The 21,794-nt window shown below is 36.8% G+C and overlaps 2 protein-coding genes across 2 annotated transcripts; one reads left to right on the top strand and one right to left on the bottom strand.

Annotated features, from left to right (window-relative positions):
• Positions 1–3,038: 3,038 nt before the first annotated feature.
• Positions 3,039–6,186, bottom strand: LOC120423493 (uncharacterized). The gene is made up of 2 exons (XM_039587329.2): positions 5,771–6,186; positions 3,039–5,443 (listed from the first exon to the last, which is right to left on the bottom strand). Exons 1-2 carry the CDS (start codon positions 5,823–5,825, stop codon positions 3,099–3,101), a joined length of 2,400 nt encoding a protein of 799 aa, XP_039443263.1. The 5' UTR covers positions 5,826–6,186; the 3' UTR covers positions 3,039–3,098.
• A 5,026-nt stretch (positions 6,187–11,212) lies between these two features.
• Positions 11,213–12,213, top strand: LOC120423491 (uncharacterized). Its single transcript, XM_039587328.2, has one exon. It carries the CDS (start codon positions 11,334–11,336, stop codon positions 12,114–12,116), a length of 783 nt encoding a protein of 260 aa, XP_039443262.1. The 5' UTR covers positions 11,213–11,333; the 3' UTR covers positions 12,117–12,213.
• The last annotated feature ends 9,581 nt before the right edge of the window (positions 12,214–21,794 follow it).

Genomic DNA, 21,794 nt, shown 5'->3' with positions numbered 1-21,794 from the left:
AATTCCAGGTTCGTGACAGATCGGTAAATAATCCTGATTCACTTGGATTTTGAGAAAGTAACTGTGTAATTTCAGAATAACTCACTAGTTCCATAATAATTCGTGTAATTCCAAAGTATTTCGTAAAACTCCAGAACTACCCTGCAATTTTGCAGTAATTCGTGTTATTCCAGAATGACTAAGTTATTCCGCAGTAATTCGAGCATTTTCCAATAATTCAACCAATTCCTGGTAATTTTATAAAGGGAAGAAGTCTAGAAACTCATGCCGAATCAATTAACAAAAAAATGTATAAACTTATTTAACAGTTAATCATCAGCAAAAATGGCAATGCAAAAAGTTTAATAAACCATTCATTTGCAACGGAAAGAAAGCACAAAAAAATGTTTTACATTATTTGTAAACAAAAATGCATATTTTCATAACCGTAAAAAAGTAAGCATTGAAAATATTTTTTTTAATAACGTAATGATGTTGCCACTTGTCAAAATCTAGTTAAGTAGCAGTAGAAATATGTTTAATGTTTTTAAAGACTGTAAGAGAGTAATACTTAAATTTCTGTGTAATACCAATTTGTTTTTGTAATTCCAAGTAAGGCTTCATCCATAAAGTACGTCACGCTAAAATCAGCCAAAATTAACCCCCCCTCCCCCCCTTTGTCACGCTTTTCCTATACTTATAACATGCAATGTCACACTTGCTTAGACCCCCCCCCTCCCCCCCTAGAGCGTGACATACTTTATGGATGACGCCTTAATAGAAAATATTTTTATCAGATTCCTCGGAAAATTTTACATAATACATCAAAAAATGGTGAAATTATGTTTGCTTGGAAAAATACAGTTTTGAAGTTTCTTGCAACGAGTAAAAACTTAACTTAACTCCATGTAGGTTATCATATCTTTATTGAAATAAAATTAATAAGTGAAATGTTATTTAAATTTTAAAAGTTTTATAATTTTAAGTTATTTAAGGAATTTTTGAATAAAAGATTGGAGTGGCAAAATAAAAGAAGGAACCCCCAAATTTATTACATATTTGGAAAAGATAATTGATTTTCCTACAAAGAAATATCATGCAGAATGAACCATTTTGTAACCTGTGCTTCTCCTGAAATGATAATATAGCGTGACGGGACAACATCGTAAAACTGGATTTTCAAAAGGCACACTACAATAATCGCTACAGTTTTGCCAGTTTGATTTTTTAAAACTTTTGCTCTTCTATACATTATCACAAATTGATAAACGAATCTTTTGCTTCTTGAACTGAACGAATTGGTTGAAATTTGAGTTTTTGCCAGCCATTTCTTTGCGTGACGGGTAGAGGGTGACGAGCGGGAATTCCCGGGAAAAATTTCCCGGGAAATCGACCATTTTTGGACCTCTCGATTCCCGGGAAATTCGGTCGAGACTCCCGGGAAATTTTCAACTTATAAATATCGAAGCAAAATTATATAAACTAAACAGAAAAACAAATGAAAAATTCAAAATTGTTTTGAAAATTGAATGTTCAATCAAGCTCGAATCTTCTTATTCAGAAAGTGAAAATTTTAACTTGTCAAAAAAATCAAAAACTTTAATTGAGAGGAGCACTTTGGATAATCGAAACTTCTGATAATCAAATAATCGTTTTTTTTCGTATTCTTATTTTTGATTGTTTTGCTTGAAAATGACCTACTCTAAAGTGATTTAGAAATTTTTAATTCAAGATGGCATCCAAAATGGCGGTGTTGAAACATTGAAAAATGCATTTTTTTTATTTAATTGGCAATCAACTATTCAAATTTTACTAAAACGGAGTCGCAGAGCTCAAATTTGAAGTCAAAAGTAAGAAAATAAAATAAAAAACAAAAAAAAATTGTTCGTGATTCGATTATCCAAAGTCCCAAACAAACCATCGGATAATCGAACTTCGGATAATCGAGGTTTCGGAAAATCGAGTCTGGACTGTATTAGTTATTTTTTTTTTTACAAAAATCTAATAAAAAGTTTGTGCAACTTTTGAAAAATCACTCAGTGCGAATTAAGATTCGTAAATATTTTAAACTACAATTTTGAGTCTTAAAAAGCTCAAGAAACGATTTTGTATTTGCAGATTCAGAAAAAAAATCAAAAGGTTTTATATAGTTCCACAAAATAACGAGGCTACCTGAATTAACGTTTCATAGAATTAGTATGAATAAATTGTAACTGAATTCATTAAAAAGAATCAAATTTGTTACTTTTCATTTTAAATGTTGCCAGTTTTGGCATAGTCAAAAAAACTCCCGGGTCCCGGGAATTCCCGGGAAATGGCCAAATTCAACTCTCGATTCCCGGGAAATTGAAAATCTCGAGAATCGTCACCCTCTAGTGACGGGACAACGAATGGAGCAGATTTATGAAAAAAATCCTCTCCCATTCAATGGCATGCATACCATATTTGGTCAATATTATTGGCTCTTGAAGTAAGAAAACGCATTTAAAGCAAATTGCAATTATTGAATCATAATAAAAATAAAATCATTCATATAAAAAATCAACTTGAAAACTGAAAAAAGTTACATTTTGGTGTAGCTTCGCTAAGAATCGGTCATATTTGAACTCAACCACTCAAAGCAAAACAACAAAAAATATGTTTCATGATTCCATTATCTGAAGATTCGATTATCCGAAGTAATTTATTTCCGAGGACTTATCGATTATACGGATTATCGAGCCTGGTTTGTATTTCGCAGGATTTTCTTGAATATTCAAGATACCTTTTAAATTATCTCTCAATTTTAAACATAATTCAATGATAAATGTTTGTGAAATTTTAAAGCATTTATGCATTATGTTATGCTGAGAAATAAAATCACCTTTCTATAATTATTCAACAAACGCCCAAATGTATACAAAGCCAAAGCTGTCTATATGACTTTATAGTCCAACCACCTAGGTATGACTCATCAGTGAAACGCCTAGTTATTGACTCACCTTCCTCAATCCGCAAACTCCAACGAAGGCCACGCTAATTAATCTCTCGCGACTAGGAACCAAGGAAAACGCAATCCGTTGAATATTTTACTCATTTATACTTTATTTCCTTTCCTCCCCCTTCTTACCCGATAAGCCTTACCCTAACTTCCCCACGTTTTGGACCGGATTTATAAAAATCTGGGGAAACCCAAAACCCGGTGGAATCCCCGCGAAAGACCCACTAAACGAGAAAGACGCTCCCCCATTTCCGGCCCCACTTGAAGATGTCGCCGACGAGGACGCTCCACCATTGCCACCTTGACCTCGATTGAAGCTCGACGACTGACTGGACGAGGACGATCCCTGGAGACCGTTTGGCCCGGTGAAGGTCCCGCTCATCGTGTTCGAGTTCGAACCCGACACCGAGCCGTCCTTGTTGATTTGCTGCGACTGGCTCGAGGCAGTGTTCTTGTTGCCGTGGATTCCGTTCTCGAAGAAGGTCTCCGAGTTGGTTTGGGCGTTGCTGTTGGACTGCCCAAACTGATTCTGGTTGGTGGCGGACGAGCCGGCGTTGGACTGCTCCTTGAAGCGGTCCTTCTCCCGGATCGAGTTGGTGTTGGCGTTGGAGTTGGTCAGGGCCAGGTTGCCGTTTTTGTCAAAGTTCGCCGACTGGCTTTGGGCGGAGTTTTTGCTTCCGGAAGAGTCCGCCGTCTGGAAGCTCTGCTGCATGGTGTTGGCCGCACTCAGCTGTCCGGACGATCCGTCGGTGGCGATGTTTCCGGAGGTACTGCCAGCGGCGTTCTGGTTAAACGTTCCGTGCTGGTTCTGAACCGTCTGGGACTGGGAATTGGCGCCCGAGCTTTGCTCGAAGCCGTTGTGCACGTTTTGGGCGGTTCCCTGGGCGTTTCCTTGGGAGACACGATTCGTGGGATGGTACACGACCTGGGGACGGCGCGTGACGGTGAATCGATCTTCGTCGTCATCCGGGAAGTAGATGGCGTCGGTATCGCGACGACGACGACGTCGTGAGTTTTGGACGGTGTCACGGCCGATGTTTTCGTTGGTCCACGTGAAGTCACCGTTGCCCAACTGTTGCAGGTTAAGCTCGGGGAACTGCGGCACGGAGTCTACCGGTGGTACAGGAGGAGCTGGTGGTGCTGGGGGCGCTGGTGGAGCTGGCGGTGCTGGGGGCGCTGGTGGTTGAGTTACCAGAGTTGGTTGTGGAGCTGCTTGGGTTGTTTGAGGGATTGGTTGAGGCGGTTGAGGCCTAGGCCGTTGTTGTCCAATTGTAGTGGCAGGTCGAGGGGTTGTCGGAACGGGTTGTTGTTGTGGTTGGAACCCGAAACCAGGTCGGTTACCTCCAAATCCAAATCCTCCGAAGAAAGGAGCGTTGTTTTGAGGGTTCTGCTGTGGTTGCTGCTGGAAATAGTTGGCAGGATTAGCCAGATTGACACCAGTTTGAACGATGTTTCCGATAGAGTTGAACAGGTTTGGGAACAGCTGTCTCCGCCGGCGAGTTTGGGTGTCGTTGAACTCTCCTCGGATGTCGATGTCGTAGGTCACGCTATCTGGGTCTTCCTCGGCCTCGGTTGTTGAAACGGATGAGGGAGGTTGCGGCGTTACGACGGGTCCCGATGGTGGCGGGATCACCAGAGGCTCTTCCGGGACAGCCGGTGGAGGAGGTGGAACGATTGGGACAGCTGTTGGGATTGGTTGGTTTGGCGCGGGGGTAACTGGCCCCGGACCTGGATTAGTTGGTTTTTGAGTGTTGGGATTAACAGGACGTTGTGGATCGTTTGGACGATTTGGGTTGATTGGGCGTTGGGGCTCGTTGGGTCTGTTGGGTTGTCCACCTGGGTACTGACCAGGTTGACCTCCAGGATACCTATTCGGTGGTGCTGGTTGATAACCTCCGTTGCCGTATCCGTGTTCATGGCCGTGATTCTCATGATGATGATGATGATGATCGTGGCCATGATTGTCAGGGCGTTGACCCTGTTGGTAACCAACAGGGTATCCCCCAGGACCTTGTGGTTGGTATCCTCCGGGTCCCTGTGGTTGGTATCCTCCGACACCTAGTGGTTGGTAACCACCAGGATATCCGTAAGGATTCTGTCCAAAACCGCTTGGATTTCCAGTGTTGATCCCGATTCCAAACCCATAACCCGGTTGAACTCCACCTACACCAAACGGTCGCTGCGCATTAAACGCCGTGTTGATCTGCTTATTAACACTGTTCAGAACGGCCGCCGTTCCGGCAGCTACTTGGGCGGCTCCTGCTGCCACCTGGCCAAAGATATTAAACGGTTGAACCGCTCCAAAAGCAGGTTGTTGGGGAAACACCGCCTGCCGTTGTTCTGCCCGGTGGGGCTTCTTGTGTCCCCGCTGGTGATAGTGATGACCTTCTTCACCAGAGTCTTCGTAGTATACTCCTAGGAAGGCGTTAGCATAGCCTCCTCCATCAGAAACTCTGCGCCCGGCTGGTCCATGATCAGCGAAAGCTGCAAGGTGACACAAATTGGTGTGATCAGTAACCGGTTTTTTGAGCGGGATTAGTCATATGGGATTTCTCTAGAAGCGTCCAGAGCGGTTGACAACCCAAATGTGAAATTTCAGGCTTCAAACTTACAGAAACTCTTCGAGGTTGCTACAGTTTTGATTATCTCAACGTGATCACTACCAACAGCACTTAACAGGTCACAACTAACCTTTTCTGAACACTGGGTCGTCAACCTCCTTCTAGATACAGTTACGTGCACTTGACCTTCACTAGCAGAGCTCGTTGCACGCGCGTGCGGGTCGTTAACTTCGCATTACACAACACTTACCGCAGCCACAAACAGCGAGGATCACCGAGATCCCAACGATCCTCCTGGGCAGCATCTTATCCTCCAAAACTGCGCCGTTGATCTCCGAACAAATCGATCAGCTCAAGCCTTTATTAAATACAAAAGTACAGCTACTAAACCACCATATTGGCTTGTACTAGCCCTAGACGAACACCACCACGATCGCGAGTCTGGTGACCAGAATGTTGCGGAGAAAACTGATCCACCGTTGATCGGTCCGCGCCGTTGGAAGTTCCTCGCGATGACCACAACAACTGGTTTCCGTGCGGAGCAGCAATCGGACGAGAACTGAGGAAGAGACGCACAAAGCAGGGCGTCAACATGAAAAAAAAGCTTGTATTTCGCACAGATTTCCGATCTTCAACCGCCCGCCCTCCGAAGTTGTCCAAGACTTCGAGCGCCACGACGACGACGTGATCACAAACAAACAAGGAAACAGGTTTCGATTTTCGGTGACCGCGGGCCGACGTGCATATGTATCGGAATTAGTGAGGTTGTGCGCGGTTGACGCAGTGATCATTTTGAAGTCTCAGTCTCAAGTCACAACTCAGTCCCATGCGTCAACAGAGTACACCTCCTTCAAGTAGGTATCGTCTTTGGATTTGTTTAATCTGCTGTCGTACACACCTGTCTGTGGTTGAGGATGTGCCACGGTGCGTGACTTTGTTCAAGTGAGCTTCACACTTACACGATGAAGCTGCATTCCTGATCGTCAACTAGCAAAAAGGTAACCTTCTCCGTTTAGGAAACATGTTCGAGCCGGTAGCTGGGGAATTACACATAGCTCGGAACTGGGGAAGACCAGACCGCGCAGAGTCAACACATCTGCACGAAGAAGTGATCGACCTATGCTTGTGGTGGGTTCAGCCGATGATCCAATGATCGGTGGTAATAACCAAACAGAAGGGATTTCCCTTGCGATAACCGAAAGCCGATATTTAGAGGGGGTTTGTCAAATATGTGAAAGTGATTTGAATTTGGGTTTTGTTTGTTTTTTTTTTTTTATGGCAAATCTTTCTGCTTGTTGAGACTTCCTGCATGAACGGTTGTTTGGGATTATGGTTATGAGGAGGTGGTTGTTCGGAAATACGAATATTCAACCCTGTTTTATCTACTTTTCTTATGTATCACATAGTTTTAATAACAATTTTTCTCTGTATAAAATGATCACTTCTACAGTACATTATTAAAAGATTCTATAATAGAAATTGAAAAGATTTACATTTTTGCTAAAAATTGCCAAACTAATAATAAATAGTAACATATTTGATCTTAGAGAAAGCATAAATTAAAAATGAAGAAATACAAATAATTTTCTTTTTATACAAATTGTAAAATCCATAATCCCGAAGCCGTCGACAAAATGTCATTTCGGACGATCGAATCTTCGGATAATCATATAACGAAATTTGTATTTTTATCACAATTTGGGTTTCTGACCTGACAGTGACCGCTGAACTAATTATTTACTTCAATTTTTAATATTGGAAATAAAATTATTGATTCGATTTTCCAAAGTCTCTATAGTCTCACCTCGAATTTTTTTTTTAATTTTTGTATTTTTTTATTTGTATTAGAGGTGGGCAAAAAAAGAGCGAGCCGCTCAAAGAGCCGGTTCACTGAAAAGAGCGAAAGAACCGTGGCTCACAAAAAAAGAACCGCGATTTTTTTTAAACTTCGGTCTTTTGAAAGAACCGGCTCAAGATGGCATGATTTTAGTTATAAATCTAATTTATTGATTTTTTTTTTAAAAAAAGAGTGTTAAATTTGTTTTTGAGAATTGAAAATGAAATTTTAAATATTTCAATGCTTTTAAAAATAAATCCCAAAAATAAATGATTTTTTAAACAACATGAAAAAAATTTTTCACTTTACAACTAATTGTACAATAAAGTATTACCGGAATACAAATTTAAGCATTTCGAATTGCATAATTTGTAAAACATTACCAAAAATCTACTGAATAGTTTAGAGTTTTTGGGAAAAAAAATTGTCCGATTAAACTGTAGCATTTATAGACTTTATCAAATTAATCAGAATGTTGAAAAGAGTTCACAGAATGTTTTCTCCAAATAAAATATCAGCATAAGTTCAATTCTTGCAGAAATGCACGCAATTTTAAAATTATGGTTTTCAAGGGCATCTTCTCGTTTTCAATTTTTTATATCAAATAATTTGTAGTCCAATGTGAAATAACTTATAAAATCACACGATTCTTCAAAAAAGAACCTTTTCATCCAAATTTTTCAAAAGAGCGAATGAGCCGTTCAAAAGAGCGGCTCTTTTTAATGAGCGAACGAAAATGAGAGGCTCCTGAAAAAGAGCGGTTTTGCCCACCTCTAATTTGTATGAACTTTGTCCATCGATTCTTTTTATGTCCAAATTAGCGAAGTCCCATACAAAATTAGGGCTGTCCATAGAAAAGTTTTATGAAAACATTTAAAAAATCTGTATCTCGAGAAGGGATTTTTTAATTGATTTGATATCTTCAGCAAAGTTGTAGGTTATGATTAGGACTATTCCGAAAAAATGTACCGTAAAACGGGGTGACTTTGACAGAAGAAGGTAAAATAAGTTTTTAAATAATAAATTTTATTTATTTACGAAACGGAGAATTTGAACGTTGCGCGTCGCGGTCAACACGCCGGATTTTCGTTGCCGTTTCCGTCTGTTTCCCCCCCGATTGTGTGTGCATTTCGACCCGGGTGATTTCGCGATGTTGACAGATGCTTTGGAGAATTTGAACGGTGCGCGTCGCGGGCAACACGCCGGATTTTCGTTGCCGTTTCCGTCTGTTTCCCCCCCGATTGTGTGTGTATTTCGACCCGGACGATTTCACGTTTTCGCATTTTAGTTGGTTTTATCTTTCCACAGCCGGCTGTCTAATATTGAATCATTTATGCTAAACTCAACAACAAATAACCGGGAATAGTCTCATCCGCATACTCCGACTGTTTGCCTTGAGAATGCATAATACATCACACCATTAAACAAAATTTATTGATTATTGGGTCGCATCATCATTCTCTATGTTGAATCCTGGCCATTACCCTTACCCACTAACAAAATCCCAAGAAGAAGTAGTTTTCCGGCACACGTGGGGGTGTGGATATCGTATAGAACCCACCCTTTGTAGCAACCTGTGCTAACTAACATTCCCGTCCCAATCCCCCGAGATCTACAAACTGACATGGCGGGCGCCGTTGGTGGCCAACGACTGTTACCTATTTGCTTCAGATCTAGTTTTAATGATCTTGATGTTTTATCTTTTCAGCGCATTCATACATGCTGTTGATAAGGGAAACACCATTAGATCGTTCAAGCGTATGGTCGGTTGTATTGATAGGATATTACGGTCCTGTTCAGCAACGGAGAAGGACAACCATGGGTGGTCTCTCATGCTCATGCTCATGCTCATGCTCATGCTCAATAAATTTTATTTATTTACGAAACATATTTAAAAAAATCTCCAAATTTATAGGCATTTTCAGTAAAACAAGTTTCATAAAACTTTTGATTCGAGTTTCGCATTCAGTTCAAAATGCAACATAAATCGATAAATATATAAACAAAACTAGTTTTAAAGTATATCTGGCAAAATTCTGACATTTTTACATTTTTTATGTTAAAAAGCTTATAAACTTAGTTAGCTAAATGTAATATTGATTTTTCTTAAAAACTATATCAGCAACCAAAGTTATGGTACATTTGATGCAAAAATAAAGTTTGAACATTCAAATCTGATTTTGACAAGAAAAACAATAACTATCAAAGTCACTCCGGAATTTAAACTAAGAAATTTTAACGTAACAATTTTTTTAAACGATATTGAAAAAAAACTTTTTTTTCAAAAATAGTTCATGAACTTTCATGAACAAGTTGGAAAATATTCCAAAAATAATTTGAAATCCTATCAATGTCACGCCGGTTTACAGTACAATTTAAAAACATAATTAATAACTTTTTATCACAAAAACAACAAACTTTACCCCCTTTGCATTTTGATTTTTTGATATGTTTTAGTGGACAAAAAGTGCTAACTGTTGAGCTATTAAGTATTATTAGTAATGATTTTTTTTTAAATAGTATTCTTTGTAAAATATCTTAAAAGCACACCAAAATTCAAAAAAATGATTATTAATATGTAATTGAATTCTTAATTGAAAAATCCATTTGTTAAATTTTGATAAAGTGCACCGTTTTTTGAGTAACAGCCATTTTTAAGTTGAATCATTCAACATTTTTTTTTTTCATTTTGAAAAAAAGTTTCTATCCATGTCCGTCTTTGGAAAAAAAATTTAAAAGCTGAGAAAATTCTCTATAATTCGCTTTTTTAGACATTGTAAAATCAACTTTTCGTTGCTCAGATATAACATGTCAAACAATGAAAATTAACCCAAAAAAAATTATATGCTATTGACCCTCAATTTTTGAATAAGTCGAAGAAATTTTGGAAACCATTGATCAGATTTTCAATTTTAAAAAGTGAAATTTGTGTGAAAATTTCTCAACTCTTTGAAAAAACTCTAAACATTTCAAAAGGACTTAAATAATGTTATTTAGCCCCATTGAAATGTATGTGATTTCAAAAATCAAAAAAAGTGTTTTTGTGGTTAAAAGTTTTATTAAAAATCGGTATTTTTTAATGTTACTAATTTGTCCTTACAACTTTGAAAATCCCTTCTCGAGGTACAGATTTTCGAATATTTTCTTAGCACTTCTCTATGGACGCCCCCAATGTGTATGGAGACTTATATGAAGAATCTAATGATTGCATGATGGATATTTTGGATATGGATTGGATGGATGGAAAGTATCATACAAATACAAAAAAAAAGTCGATTTGCAAAATTTTAGACAATTGGTCTCTTGAAACCTTCGAATAATAGAATTTCGGATAATGAGTAGTTACGAGATAGTTCTTTTTTGGTAGGTCCAAATCAGTCCTAAAGTTTCGTACGAATTAAGGGATTGTTTATTTTGGACGTTATAAACAAAAAAAACCGGTCAAAAATACAAAGACACTTTTCAGCTGGTAAATCAACATTACCTGCACAAAAAAAAAAAAAATGAAAATAATGTTTAATGAAAACAAAAACAAACTGATAATAGTAATAGTAATAGTAATAGTAATTTTATTTGGCAACGATATCCTGTTAGTTAGACTTTTTATCAGGGCAAGGATGGAATGTCTTGTTGATAATGTCTTAAAGTCACCCGAAAACCAAACACAAACAAACAACCGACGAAACAACCACATTCACAACCCACGGAGGCCTTCCAAGAAAACGTGCTCCACCGCGATAGTTTATTGCCGTGCCGTGCACGGTTGGGTTCAAGATCAGCCAACAGCATCTTTTTCTTAATTCCCCACGACAACATCCTTCACAAAAATCCGCGCGCTTAAAACAGGAAAAGAGAGATAGAGAGTTTGGATTGAATAAGTTGCCACTGATTGGAGCCCGGTTTAGTCTGAACTTGCACACGGTCCACCGAGGATCGCTTCTTTCGGCGTTCTGAGTAGAATTTTTAACGCTTAAAAATGAATCTCAAACTTGCATTGCTCGGGATCGTTCTAATTTATTGCGTCACGTGCGAAGGTCGAGTGATTCGTCAACGGGTTAAGCGTCAGGATGTGATCTTCAAGAACTACGACCAGGAAGACGTGCAGGACTTTGAGGAACGCATGAAGGCGAGGCGTCCACTTCCGCGAACTCCGGGTTTCCAGCAGAGCAGTGCTGCCAACACGGGCTCACAAACCGTGGTCAACCAGCACGGAGTGATGCAGCAGACTGCCGGAGGCAGTCAATCAGCAAACTTGGCCAACGATGGTTCCAGCGGTCAGCTCAGTGCCGCAAACACCCAGCAGCAGACGATCCAATCCGGCGACAACCTACAGAGTCAAAACAGTGGCCAAAGTCAGTCGGCAAACTTCGGCAAGGAACATCAGATCCTCTCGAACGCCAATGCCAACACCAACACCCTGAAGGAAAACGGAAACATCCGACAGCAGTCCGGAGGTGGGGCCGGAACTTCCGTCGTGGACAAGCAGGGCAGCCAGTCCAGCCAGGCTCAAACCAACAGTGAACAGTTTCAAAACGCAGACGGCCAGAAGGGTTCGAAATCAACGGGGTCCAGCCAGTCGCTGCAGATCGGGAACGACGGATCGGCGTCCGGTGCGAACAGCAATACCGGGTCGGAAACGGTGCAGCTGGCGGACGGAACCAAAATCACCAAATCGTTCAGCTCGTCGTCGAGCTTCCAGAGCAGTGGCAAGGTGAAGGTTGGAGCGGTGGCGTCGAGTATGTCCAATACGGCGGGATGAATGTCTTGAATGTTTTGGTTGTGACTGCTATCAATTTTTGGGTTTGCTATGCTAAACGTGATAACGGGTGACTTGAATAAATTTTGATGAAGAAGAAGCAATTTTGGTTTAATTTGTGTGAGAATGATGCGATGATTGAGATGTTAGTGAATTAACGAATTTGGAGCAAGGACAACACTGTTTGAACCTGTATTCGTCGCTGTCGTGCTAACCTGTCGTACTTGCCGAATTGAGTTAAGAACGCCATTTTGTGCTCACAATGCTTCACCTTTGACCTTCACAGATTCCCCAACTTCGATTGCATACCTGAGATATTCAAAAAAAAGCCTTCAAAACGCCGTGCATTTTTGTCACTTTACATAAGAAGTTACAAACTTGTCGTGCTATCTTGACACAGCCCGAAAATTGATGTAAGTGCGACAATTGGCCATAGGGATTTTAGGTCAGAACGCGTTTGACACAGGTACGACCTCGACTACCGTAAACATTTTAAATTATATCTCAGGAATCCAGCAACCAAATTCAACCAAACTTCAGGACGATGCACAGAATAATCAACCACACAAAACGTGTTTGTTATTGTTTGCATTGCGTGCTCTTGTTTTTTTTTAAGATCAAACATCAAAACGCGTTTTTTCTCGGAACGTCAAAAAGCGACGTACGACAAGTTAGCACGACGGCGTCGAATTGTTACAATTATAATGCTTAGTAAAGATTCTCATAAAAACAACTCTAATTGAATTGCTAAATTTCATATCTAGAAATTAGAAAACACAAATCGACTGTTAGTAAAACAACATTAGTTGAACTCTTTCAGGACAGTTGCTATCGTGCTATCTTGTCGCACGTCTCTTTTTCACGTTCCAAGACAAACGAGTGTTAATGTTTGAACTTGAATAAACAAAAACAATAGCACGCAATGAAACAACAACAAACAAGTTTTGTTTGGCTGACCGTTCTGTGCATCGTTCCGAAGTTTAGTTGAATTTAGTTGCCAAAGTTTGGAGTTATAAATAAAAATTAATACAGTTGTCGGCAATGACGACCTTTGAACAAATTCCTTTTGACTAGTTGTCGCACTTGCAGGGTGTGTCAAGATAGCGTGATCAGATCACGTATGTAGATTTTTCACGGTTTTGTTGAATATCTCAGGGTTGAAATCGAATTTCGGGGATCTGTGAAGGTCAATAGATGAGACATTGAAAAACTTCACAAAACGGCGTTCTCAATTTTGCGAATGTGGCAAGATATCACGAGGACGACGAAATGATCAAATTATATATTGAAACTAACAATGCCATTATCAATTTGAGTTGTGAGCAATTCTCTAAATATTCGGAATCTGTATCTCATGTAGTAATTTACAGTAATACAATATTTACATTTGAATTGCATTCAGTAATAGTTTTTCAATGAAACATTAGTTTAAATAACGTTACTATGTGGTATTATTTTTACTTGTTAAAAAAGCTATTCAAATCTACATTTACAAGATCATTTCTAAAGCTTTTTGGGACTCAAAACTGTACTGTTATTTTATTATGTTTGAAAAATGATTTTTCGTAGTAAACATAAAATAAGATTATAAAAGATTTTTTACAAGTATAAAAAAAATGACAAAAATATTACATTCCAAAATGATGGATCACGACCCAAGCAACATTTGAAAATTGTTGTTTTTGTCTACTTTAATTCAACTCTAAATAATCGAGTAATAAATATAGTTTAAGTAACCAAACAGTAGCTACAAAATCTAAAATGTATAAGCCTGACTGACCTTAACAAACATAATATTTTTTTCATGTTTCATTATACAAAATATTTATAAATTACTTTTTTTTTGATAAATTAAATAATTCTCATTTATCGCCCTTTTAAGCCATATTTTTGTTAACAATAGGTTTTTTTTAATTTTTTGAAACAGAGTACATCTTTGACAATTTCTGAAAAAAATGCATTAGGAGGTTACATAAATGTAGAAAATCTCAATATTTAATGTTTCCGAATATTTATCAAATCCTTCAAAAAGATGAATTCCAATCACTCCTGAAAGTTTCAAGAAGATTTTCAAAAAAATACAAAAATCAAAAACTGACGATTTTTTATATGAAAAACACAAAAATATTTTTTTTTTAAATAAACTTTTTTAAATCGGCTTTCGTCATGCACACTGGACCAAAGGTGCCGATTTGGTCGAAGCAGTGTTGAGACGTGGCACCCATTTTTTGAAACTGCTAACTTCAAATAGCTATATCTCGGCTATGATGCAACCAAATGTCAAAATGTTTATGTTTATGTCCTGAAAACAAATTTAAAAAAAAGCTTGAGTGTGTACCAATACCAACCCTTGACATTTTTGCCGATTTACATGTATGTAACCCCTTAAGGTTTTTGTAAGTGTGATTTTCTGATCTCTCCGGAAAAACAAATCTACGATTTTTCACCAAATAATATTTTCAATATTTGAAAATGTTTGATAACTTCTGAAATATGTGACCTTTTAAAATTGTATACTTTTAACTAGAAAAAAGTTGTAATTTACTTTTCGATTTTCCATTTTGAAGTTAAATAAAAAAAAATGGGATGATTACTATTTTTCCCATAGATTTTTTTTCAAAATTCAGTTTAAAAGTAACAAACAATTGGAAGCATCGTGATGAAAAATGCAAATTTTAACAATCGTTTAAGTCTGTTCTCATACAATGATTTCATTTTATGATGAACCTAATAGTTTGTATCAGGATTGTTTTACCAATCGGTATATATTTTCAATAACTTATTTTTTGCATCAATTCAACTTGAATAAAAATTACTGGCATTTATATGTTTCAAAATATGTTTATTTTTTATTTTTGTAAATTGACATTGAATAACAACTTAAGCAAATATTGTAGCAAATACTCAAATACTGAACCAATCGACTGATAAATAGATAAACCTATTTTTTTTTACTTCGTCAAATAGGAAAAGAAATATTCTTGTACACCCGAAATTTTGCCAATTGAATCTTAGAAAAAAAAAATATGGAGGTTTGAGGGAACAGGCAAAATACGATAGCATCACGATCTATAGATTTTGGCAAAAATTTAAAGAAAAATCTGTTTTATTGACAAATACCGCATTTGACATAATCTGTTTCCCACCTTCAAAGCCTTTGCCGACGCCGCCGCCGACACAGTCGCTAAGCCCACCCAAAGAGACACCGCTACCGGTTTTTGAAGCTGGGCCGCTTGTTCCTTACCCGTGTTTCTTCCCGGAGGAGCCTTCAGAAATAGGTTGCACAGATTATCGTTTCTTTTATGAATACTTTAGCATTTAGCATCCAGATGAGAACACGATGAGTCTGCTTGCTCTCCCAATGGAAGGCTTCAAACTCACACATGAGTTTTCCGAAGGGAACAAGTTTAATTATAAGTAAATAAAGCACTTTAATTAGCAGGCATTAACAGAAATTAACTCTTCCAATTTGTTATACCGTAAACCGGGGTGACTTTGATAGGATTTCAATTTGTTTTTAGAATATTTTCCAACAGGTAAGGTTTTTCTCACGATTATTATTTTTAAAACATGTACTGGGGTAGGCCACACAAAGTCCATGCACTATTTTGGAAAAAAAAGTTTTTTCAATAGTGTTTAGAAAAATAGTTACGTTTAAAATTCTTGGTTTTAATTCCGGGGTGACTTTGATAGTCAAAGTTTTTCTTGTTAAAATCATATTTAAGATGTTCAAACTTTATTTGTACGTTAAATGTACCATCACTAAAGTAGCTGATATAGTTTGTAAGAAAAAAAATCAATGTTTATATTAAGTTAACTAAGTATATAAGCTTTTTAACAAAATACATATAAATTTAAGGTAAAATTGTTAAAAAGTCGGAATTTTGCCTGAAATTTGTTAAAAATAGTTTTGTTTATAAAATTATCGATTTATATTGCATTTTAAACTGAATTCGAAGCACGAATCACAAGTTTTCACATTTTACATGAAATTTTTTCAACTGAATTTGCCTATAAATTTGGAGATTTTTTTTAATTGTGTTTCAAAAACACATATTATTTATTATTTACAAACTTATTTAATCTTCTCCTAGTGGAAAATTGTCCAAAGAATCCGAAAATGCATTCCATTTTCCGATTAAAAATCATGTTCATTGAGAAAATCATGACACTTTGAGAAGTTTAAAATAATGACTTTCATCCACATTTTCTTAACTATAGTTAACTAACTTTATAAACTTTTCAAAAATTTATGAAAAGTTCTTCATGAGGTACTTTGAACACTTCTCTACCACGGTCAGTATGTTTCTGAACCATTCCTTACGTATTTTAATTGTACTCTTCATTTTGCGGAAAAATCGCAAACCTATCAAAGTCACCCCGGCTATCAAAGTCACCCCGTTTTACGGTACTTTGTCGTCGTGAGTCGGCCGCAGGCCGGTTCTCTCTTGCGGGGTAGGCAAAACAACATCAAGTTCAGAGTCAAAGCCGGTCGTGGTTTGGCCAGAACGAATGGGATTCAAGTCGAGTGTGTTTGACCGCGAAAACAGAGAGACGCTACTGGTACTAGTGCTGGATGCTGGTGACTTGTGGTAGCTGCTGCCACTGACAGCATCATCGGTTGGCATTAGTTACGGCCCCGGAATTAGAATCAGCTATTTGGGTCAACTGGGAATTCAAGGCAGCGGCATGACTGTGGTTCAAGTTGGTTGTAAAGTTATATGGTGAGTGGTTTTGGGTGATTTGAAGTAATTTGGTTAGAAGAAGACGTCATTTAAAAAACAAAAAAAAAATATTTATGAAAAGTCTTTAATTTAACTAACTTACTGACTATAAAGTAATTATAAACGGAATTTTTTGTTTTTAATAACTCTCACATGGTGTTACATCAGATGATATTCAGATGCCAACGATATCTATTACCCACAAACACAGTAATCAATTTCAAACCGATTTCACTTTCACACCAAATCCAAACTTTCCCAGCCCAAAATCCCCTTCCCGTTCATCATCGTTCCATTCCAAACCATGTGGTTATCATTAATAATCATACATATCCCATCCAATTTGACGGCGTGTTTATTTTTATTTACTTTTTGTTATCTTAATACTTGAATCGTCTCTCAAATGCTGACCCCTAGGCCGGGGAGTTTTGAGAGACCTCTTAAGCTGGCAATAAAATTAAGCAAGATCATCCCCAGCTACTCAAAAGCTAGCAAAACCCGCAAGAAGTGCCACTGTCTTGCTGCAGTAGCACAACCAAAAAACACCAACTTAAAACCCCTCCGACTATTTATTGATGGTTGGAAACGCATCTATCACTACATGAGAGGGTCTCGAGCGAAAAAAATCAACCGCCTTGGAAATCCCATCGATTTAAGCCTCCTCTTAACAACAGTTAAGTCTCGCGCAGCTACTGCGTTGCCGTGTAGGAAAAGTGGCTTGGAGCTGAACAAACATCGTAAAGTCAGCTTAAAACAGCGACCTCAACCTTATGTCATACATGAATCTGCGCCAGTTTAAAAACCATGTTGAGGGGTTTTCGAGATGGAGGTTGAGTTGTTTTTTGTTTTGATACAGATTGTTGTTGTTTTAAGTTTGTCCCCTAGTTGGAGGCAACCTGAGACAAAGTGTCAGATGTGTGTTTCTTTTTTGAATTACAAAATATTGTCATTTTCCTAGTTTATTTTTTTACAATCTCAATCTTTAAAACTATGTGTAGACAATCTCCAGTACCCTTTGCTTGAATTATAAGATTAATTCTTATCAAAATGCCTCACTTCTCTAAAATTAGTTTATTTTATTTTGTTAAAAAAATAATTTATTTTTGATATTTAAATGAAGTGTCCATGCATGTCCGATTCTGATAACATTTTCAAAATAGAACACATACACATGTGATTAAAAAAATTATCTTCAGTTTTCTTTTTTAACATAGAACACTAACTAGGTAAAAGTGGCCGAGATATCATAAGTTGAAAAATTGATTTCGTATCGCCAGCAAAGTTATTGTAGGTTATAATTAGGAAAAAAATGCTACACGAAAAAAAACCAAACATTTTTTGATAAACGTCCTTTTTGCACTACTTTTTCTTTTGATTTTCGAATTGTATTAAGAATTTTACAATTTCAAAATTTTCAAAAATATACCTTCCTTGTCTCTTTGAACAAATTCCTTTCTTTTCAAATTTCGTTTGCAACATTTTGTTTACATTTAAATCGATATTTTCTTTCTTAAATTTATACTTCATCTAGATTTAAGATTTGTGGATTTTTTTTACATTTTTTTTACCTTTTTTTTCACCTTTTTTATTTTTTTTTGTTATTTTGAGGAAATTTTATAACGAAAATTTTCAGAATAAGGTGTTTTCAAGCACATTTTTCAGCTGCATTTAAAAAAAAATCTTTTTTCTTTGCTTTATTAAAAAGATTATGTTGGGTTTCAAAAACCTATTCTTCTATTTTTTAATTAGATAGAACTATTTTATTGGTAATTATTATTTGCCACTGTTATGAAGAATTTTATTTTAATTTTTGTTTTTGTTGACTTTTTTTTTAGATTATTTTTTATTTGAGGCAACTGTGTTGTACTGTTTAAGCACTTGCATTAAAAAAAAAACAGTTCGTCCGTTTCCAAGAAAAAAGAATCAAAATTTAACATTTTTGCTTATTATAAATATAATTAATATCTTTTGCTTGATAGATAGTATTGATTCCAGATAGATATTTAATATTGAATCATGTTTGTTTTGCAAATAAGAGATTCTTTTTTTAACAGATTTTTTAAAGATTTAATGTAGCTCCTACCGTTTTTAGTGCATTTATGCTCAGTTTCAAAAGTTTGCTTCTATGATTTTTTTGTTCTTTAAATTATCCATTTTCAATATATAATCCACCTTAAATTTGAATTTGGCCAAGATTTTTTTTTTATTTTTTTTTCGAAATTTTGCGAGAAGATCCGAGGTGATCCACAAAATCCTACCTGATGTTTAGAACTTTTTGACATTTTTTCTGGTATTTTGTGGTTTTCAAATAATTGAAAGTTATATTTTTTAAACCCACCAATATAAAAAATCTATGTTGGAACAAAAAAAAAAGTTTCTTTAATTATTTATCATACAATTGACTTTTAAAATATTTGACGATTTATAAATCCTTTTAGAAAATTAAGTAACGCTTGTTTAATACTTCCCAAATTCTAGTAAATATTGTAAGTGTTAAAATTAAATTATATTTCACATTTAATTTTTCTGATTTTATTTTTCTTGTTAATCATTGTCTATAGCAATACACATTAAGGCTTCTGAGTGGGCCCGATTGCATAATAATCCCAAAATCAGCTACATGGGAAAAGACTTTTTGGAGTGACAATATTTTTTTTGTTGATCAGACTTAAATCTTGGAAACTATTGGTTCGATTAGAAATGCTTACAATATAATTTTGCGAAATTTTCTGCTCTTTAAAAAAACGATATTTTGGGGGCTAAAAACACTTACTTTGAGCATCATTTATGACTTGATTTTTATGATTCGAAATGTTTTTTTTATTAAAAAAGCATTGAGAATCAAATAAATAATTTCCAGAAATTTTGACCGTCTTGTGGCAAATCTTAAATGCTAACATTTATCATTATAAAGGCTAACCTGTAAAAAAACATTTTTTTTATTTTCGTCTTTATCACATCAAGTTAATCCAAGGAAATAAAATAGAAACTGAAAATTATAAAATCACACCGCACTTGAAATTTCAATGATCATTTTTTTTCTTCGAGTAAAAATCTTCAGTGCCCAGCATGAAACAAAACAGAAACTAGAAGTAATTGAATTTACCAGTGTTCCCATGAGCCTAAGCCGACGGCTAGGCTAGGCTCATTTTTCTGGTTCATGTTTGCACCTACACCTCTCAAGCGCATTCGGTTCAGGCTCATCGTGCGCCGTGAGCCGGGGTTCATTTGGTTTGAACCAGGCGAGCATCGTACGCGCTAGCCTAAATTGAACCTTCGGCATAAACCTGCGTTTGAACCTTTACTTGTGTTGGTTGAACCGGCAGCTAGGTTATGGTGCACCCAGCCCGACCACCACGTATCCACCGACTGACGGCAGTGTGGGCTCGTCAGTTAAAAACGCAACTCAAAATTCGTATGGGAATCTTTTTTTCGTGACGGCTTTCGTGGTACGCTCCCTCCAACTGTTCTAGAATAATATTTGAATATGGCGTATCTCTAAACAAGTTTTTCAAGAAAAAGATTTCAGAAGGCTTATTTAAACTGAAACAAGGATAAAACCATATTAATATAAACTATCCGCCATATTCAAATGTTTGGCTAGATAATATCGAAGTTCGCTTGACACTAACACAAAAATAAATCACAGACAGCGTACACGATTGGCACGAGTAAATGCGCGTGAGCTTTCTTGCTAACATTCTTGGCACATTCTTTCTGAATTTTACGGTCAAAGTGAAGATTACACATTTCACAATAATAATATGACACTGATATGAATTAAACTTACCTGTAAAATAACGTGCACAAAAATCCAACTAACAATTTAGAACACACAGAAGCAGGGGATTTTTTGCCACAGACATTTCCAACAGTCGAGTTCGGTTTTTTTGCAGTGTTAAGATCACACTAATATTTATGCACAATGTTCACATGTGTTCATCCCGTTCAACAATGACGTAACACTTAAAATTAAATTTAAAATAAAAAAAATATCGCTGTCCTTATCATGGAAAGTTAAATTTTAATGTGTTTAACGTACATTTTTATCACCATTATTAGCGGAGCGTAATGAAAGAACGTTCCCTAATGACCAACTTTCAACCTCTCCCTTCATTCGTACCGAAGGAAACCTAGCTCAAGCGAGCGCGATTGCTGGAAGGTTCAAGCCGAAGGTTCATTTTTGGTTCAAGTGGTTCACACTAGCGAGGTTAGCCTGGCTTGAACCAAGGCTCATGGTTCAGGGATTCAGGCTTAAGCCTCAAAAGAGAGGTTTGAGCCGAGCCAATTTCAGCAATGAACCTAGCCTGAGCGGTTCATTTGGGAACACTGGAATTTACAGACGAAGTGCTCTTGTTTAAAACGGATGCTTATGCATGGAAAACGCTGCTTTTCACAGATTTTATTTTTCTTTTAGCCAAAGGGAGCTAAAAGAATCAGCCAGATATAGAGGTAATAGTGATTTAAGTAAATATGGTTACGATGCTGCACTTTGAAAGAAAAAAAAATGCTTTCAAACTCTCTTACTCTCTGAGATGAAACCTATGAAAAGCGTTTTTTGCTTCTTTTTCTTGAATCTTTTGATGATTTCATCATTTCATCAAACTTCTCGCCCATCAGATTATTACTTTTTATGCTTCAATTCAATTAACTCCAAACACAGGAGCACAGCAGTAAAAGATTTTAATCAGACCTTTGAAGGCAGCTCTTGAGTCTTGACTCTTGAAAGGATTTATGCACCGTCATATTTTTTCGTCCTATCCCAAAATTCTATGCAAATTCTTGGCTGAAATGAACTTATCTTTCACGACGTACCATGAATACCAACCAGAACGCGTTCTTTCTCCAGTTAATACCACCAGCTAGAGCAAGCTTCAAGTAGGACTACGTTGCCTGTTAGAACTGTGTGCTATTAACTGGTGCAATTGTTTATCACGACCACAGAAACAGAAGCCAC

This window comes from Culex pipiens, chromosome 2 (assembly GCF_016801865.2).
Source record: "Culex pipiens pallens isolate TS chromosome 2, TS_CPP_V2, whole genome shotgun sequence".
Taxonomy (NCBI): Eukaryota; Metazoa; Arthropoda; class Insecta; order Diptera; family Culicidae; genus Culex; species Culex pipiens.
The sequence above is the reverse complement of the archived record's forward strand: the minus strand, read 5'-3'. Positions and strand labels throughout refer to the sequence as shown.

Excerpts from the sequence above, each read along its gene's own strand:
- LOC120423493 (XM_039587329.2), bottom strand. The coding sequence starts at position 5,825 with ATGCTGCCCAGGAGGATCGTTGGGATCTCGGTGATCCTCGCTGTTTGT. Across the intron at positions 5,444-5,770 it reads CCTCGCTGTTTGTGGCTGCG|CTTTCGCTGATCATGGACCA; the intron begins GTAAGTGTTGTG and ends GTCACCTTGCAG.
- LOC120423491 (XM_039587328.2), top strand. The coding sequence starts at position 11,334 with ATGAATCTCAAACTTGCATTGCTCGGGATCGTTCTAATTTATTGCGTC.